The sequence below is a fragment of the Geospiza fortis genome, unplaced genomic scaffold (genome assembly GCF_000277835.1).
Source record: "Geospiza fortis unplaced genomic scaffold, GeoFor_1.0 scaffold611, whole genome shotgun sequence".
Classification (NCBI taxonomy): Eukaryota; Metazoa; Chordata; class Aves; order Passeriformes; family Thraupidae; genus Geospiza; species Geospiza fortis.
Window position 1 is genome coordinate 32,555 of NW_005054865.1, and position 4,375 is coordinate 36,929.

Below are 4,375 nucleotides of genomic sequence, written 5' to 3' on the forward strand. Positions count from 1 at the left end.
ACCCCAAAAACCACGGGAGGCAAAGGGGACACGAGTGTCCTGAGCAGCCTAGGTAGCCTGGGTGCCCCAAATATCTCGAAAAACTCAAGAAGCTTGGGAACCCCAGGTGTGCTGGGAATCCTGAGCGCTCTAGACACCCCAAACACCCCAAAAACCATGGGAAGCACAAGGGACACGAGTGTTCCAGCAGCTCAGGCAACCCCAAAAACCCCAGGTGTGCTGAGCGCCCCAAACACCCCAAATAACTCAAAACCTGTGAAAATCCCAGGTGTGCTGAGAATCCTGAGCACCCCAAACACCCCAAACACCCCAAAAACCGTGGGAGGCATGAGGGACATGAGTGTCCTGAGCAGTCCAGGCAACCCCAAAAATCCCGGGTGTGCTGGCTGCCCCAAACACCCCAAAAAACTCAAAACCCATGAAACCCCAGGTGTGCTGAGGATTCCGAGCATCCCAAATACCCCAAATACCCCAAACACCACAGGAAGAATGAGGGACACGAGTGTCCTGAGCAGCCCAGGTGTGCTGGGTGCCCCAAACACCCCAAAAACTCCAGAAGCTTGGGAACCCCAGGTGTGCTGGGAATTCTGAGCATTCTAGACACCCCAAAAACCCCAAACACCTCAAAACCCCCCAAAACTATGGAAATCCCAGATGTTCTTGTCACCCTCATCACCCCAAACTCCCCAAGGACCCTGTCACCCCCAGCTGTCCTTGTCACCCCCGACACCCCAAACATCTCGGGCACCCTAAAAACCCCAAACACCCCAAAAACTACGGCAGAGACAAGGGACACGAGTGTCCTGAACAGCTCAGGCAACCCCAAAAACCCCAGGTGTGCTGGGCGCCCCGAACACCCCAAAAAACTCAAAACCCATGAAACCCCAGGTGTGTTGAGGATTCTGAGCACCCCAGACACCCCAAGAAGCTTGGGAACCCCACGTGTGCTGCTGCCCCAAGCACCCCAGACACCCCAAACACCTCAAAACCCCCAAAGCCCCCAAAACCATGGGAATCCCAGCTGTCCTTGTCACCCTGAGCACCGCAAGGTCCCCAAGGACCCTGGGCTGTCCCTGTCACCGTGAGCACCCCAAACACCCCAAGGACCCTGCGTTGTCCTTGTCACCCCAAACACCCCAAGGACCCAGGGCTGTCCTTGTCACCCTGAGCACCCCAAATCCCCAAAGACCCTGTCACCCCCAGCTGTCCTTGTCACCCCAAAGCCCCCAGGGACCCTGAGATCCCCAGCTGTCCTGGTCACCCTGAGCACCCCAAACTCGCCAAGGACACTGGGCTGTCCTTGTCACCCTGAGCACCCCAAGGACCCTGGTATGCCCAGCTGTCCTTGTCACCTCAAATCCTCCAGGGACCCTGGGCTGTCCTTGTCCCCCCAGGCCCCACAAGGACCCTGGGACCTCCAGCTGTCCTTGTCACCCTGAGCACCTCAAACTGGCCAAGGACCCTGGGCTGTCCTTGTCACCCCAAACCCCCCCAAGGACCCTGGGCTGTCCTTGTCACCCTGAGCACCCCAAACACCCCAAGGACGCTGAGCTGTCCTTGTCACCCTGGGCCCCCAAACCCCACGGCCACCCCGCGCTGACCTCTCGGAGAGCCTCGGCGTAGGAGCTCATGTCGGTCAGGATGACCAGCACGTGCTTCTCGCACTGGTACGCCAGGAACTCGGCTGTGGTCAGGGCCAGCCGCGGCGTGATGATCCTCTCGATCCTGTGGGACACCCCCAATTAGCGCAATTAGGCTAATTAGCCCCCGCAGGGCAGGTTTGGGGTGCCAGGGAAGGGAGGGAGAGAGGGAAGGGAGGAAGGGAGGAAGGGAGGAAGGAAGGAGAAGGAGAAGGAGAAAGAAGGAGAAGGAGAAGGAGAAGGAGAAGGAGAAGGAGAAGGAGAAGGAGAAGGAGAAGGAGAAGGAGAAGGAGAAGGAGAAGGAGAGGAGAAAGAAAATGGAGGAGAAGGAGAAAGAAAATGGAGAAGGAGAAGGAGAAGGAGAAGGAGAAGGAGAAGGAGAAGGAGAAGGAGAGGAGAAAGAAAATGGAGGAGAAGGAGAAAGAAAATGGAGAAGGAAAATGGAGAAGGAAATAAGGAGAGAGAAGAAAGAAGGAGGAAAAGGAGGAAGAAAGGAAAGGAAAATGGAAGAAAATTCAGAGAAAAGAAAGAGAAAGAAAGAAAAAGGAAAAAGGAGGAGGAGGAAGGGAAAGAAAGAAGAAGGGAAAGAAGGAGAAGGAGAATGTGGGAGAAGGAGAAAGGAAAAGAAGAAGGAAGGAAAAGAATAAGAAAGGAAGGAGGAGGAGGAGAGAGAAGGAAAAGAGGGAAAAGGAGAAAGAAGAAGGAGAAAGGAAAAGAAAAAGGAAGGAGAAAATAAGAGAGGAGGGAGAAGGAGGAGAGGAAGGGAGAAGGAGAAGGGAAAAGGAGAAGGAAAAAGAGAGATGGAAGAGGAGAAGGGAAAAGAGAGAGGGAAGAGGAGGAGGAGGAGGAAGAAAAAGGAGGAGAAAGAAGGAGAAAAAAGAGGAGGAGGAGGAAGAAGGAAGAATGAGGAGACAAAAGGAGAAAGGAGGAGGAGGGAGAAGGAGAGGAAGAGGAGGAGGAGGCAGGGCTGCGCCTCACGTGGGGTCGTTGGCCAGGTTGAGGAAGAGGCACACGTTCTCCATGGAGCCGTTCTGCTCAAAGTCCGACTTGAAGAACCGCGCGGTCTCCATGTTCACCTGCGGCGGGCAGGACACGCAGTCAGCGGGTGGGGACATGGGGACACGGGGACACGAGGACAGGGCGCTTCTGGGGTCACCTGGCATGACATGACTCACCCCCATGGCCGCAAAGACGATGGCGAAGTTGTCCTCGTGGAAATCCACCACATCCTTGGATTTCTTCACCAGCCCGGCCTGGCGGCAGATCTGCGCCGCAATCTGAGGGAGGGGACAGGGACAGGGGTGGCAGCAGGGACAGGGACAGGGGTGGCAGCAGGGACACCCTGGAGTGGCCGTGGCCCCTGTGGGACCGGGACATGGCCCCATGGGCCAGGGACCAGCAGGGTGTCCCCCTCTTGCTGTGTCCTGCCTTGCCTGTGGTCACTCCTGTCTGGTCAGGGATGGTTCCCATCATATCCTGCCCTACGGATCACGTCCCATCCCATGCCATGGATCCCATCCCATGGATCCCATCCCATCCCATCCCATCCCATCCCATCCCATCCCATCCCATCCCATCCCATCCCATCCCATCCAACTGATCCCATCCCAATCCCATCCCATGCCATGGATCCCATCCCACCCCATGCCATGGTTCCCATCCCATCCCATCCAACTGATCCCATCCCAATCCCATCCCATCCCATCCCATCCCATCCCATCCCATCCAACTGATCCCATCCCAATCGCATCCCATGCCATGGATCCCATCCCATCCCAATCCTCTCCCATCCCATCCCATCAATCCCATCCCACCTCATTCCATGAATCCCATCCCATCCCAATCCTCTCCTATCCCATGGATCCCATCCCATGCCATGCCATCCCAATCCCATGCAAAGGATCCCACCCCATGGATCCCATGCCATGCCATGCCATCCCATTCCACCCCATGGATCCCATCCCACCCTGTCCCATCTCATCCCGTCCCATCCTGTCCCATCCCATTCCTTCCCCCTCTGGAATTCCCAGCCCCTCCTGCTCCATCCCACACTCATGGGGACATGAGAAGGGTCTGGAGCCCCCCAGTCCCTAGATTTAGGGACCCCAAACCAGCCCTGATCCTCCCACACAGCGCACAGGCATTGCCGTGCCAACAGGGAAACTGAGGCACGAACTGACAGCAGCTTCCCAACCACAGGAGCGGGGATCCGACCTTCCCAACCCCTCCATCCTCCTCCTCCCACAATCCCACCTCGTTGTGGGGCAGCCCGGCGGCGGAGAAGATGGGAATTTTCTGTCCGCGGGCGATGCTGTTCATGACGTCGATGGGAGAGATCCCGGTCTGGATCATCTCCTCGGGATAGATCCGCCCGTGGGGGTTGATGGGCTGGCCTGGAGCGGGAAATGGAGGAATCATGGAATGGTGGGGTTGGAGGGGGCCTTGAACCCCTCAGGTCCCACCCAGGGACAATTCCCATTATGCCGGGGTGCTCCAAGCGCTGTCCAGCCTGGCCTGGGACACTGCCAGGGATAGGAGGGAGGATGGCCCTGGTTGGTGGCAAAAATTGGGAAGGAAGTTCTGGAGATGAGCAGGGAGCAGCTCTGGGTGGAGGGACAGGAACCATCCCAGTGCCTGGACAACCTCTTGGAGCACCCCGGTGGGGATGGATGGATGGATGGATGGATGGATGGATGGATGGATGGATGGATGGATGGATGATGGATGGATGGATG

General features: G+C 57.1%; 1 protein-coding gene across 1 annotated transcript in view; it reads right to left on the reverse strand.

Annotated features, from left to right (window-relative positions):
- The window catches only part of LOC102038205 (V-type proton ATPase subunit B), an 18,348-nt gene that overhangs the window by 4,251 nt on the left and 9,722 nt on the right, over positions 1 to 4,375 (reverse strand). Inside the window, exons 5-8 of the mRNA XM_031065554.1 lie at positions 3,894 to 4,033; positions 2,816 to 2,917; positions 2,619 to 2,716; positions 1,585 to 1,725 (exon numbers count right to left, since the gene is read on the reverse strand). Coding sequence (XP_030921414.1) covers positions 1,585 to 1,725; positions 2,619 to 2,716; positions 2,816 to 2,917; positions 3,894 to 4,033 — 481 coding nt within the window. The remainder of the gene's footprint in view (positions 1 to 1,584; positions 1,726 to 2,618; positions 2,717 to 2,815; positions 2,918 to 3,893; positions 4,034 to 4,375) is intronic.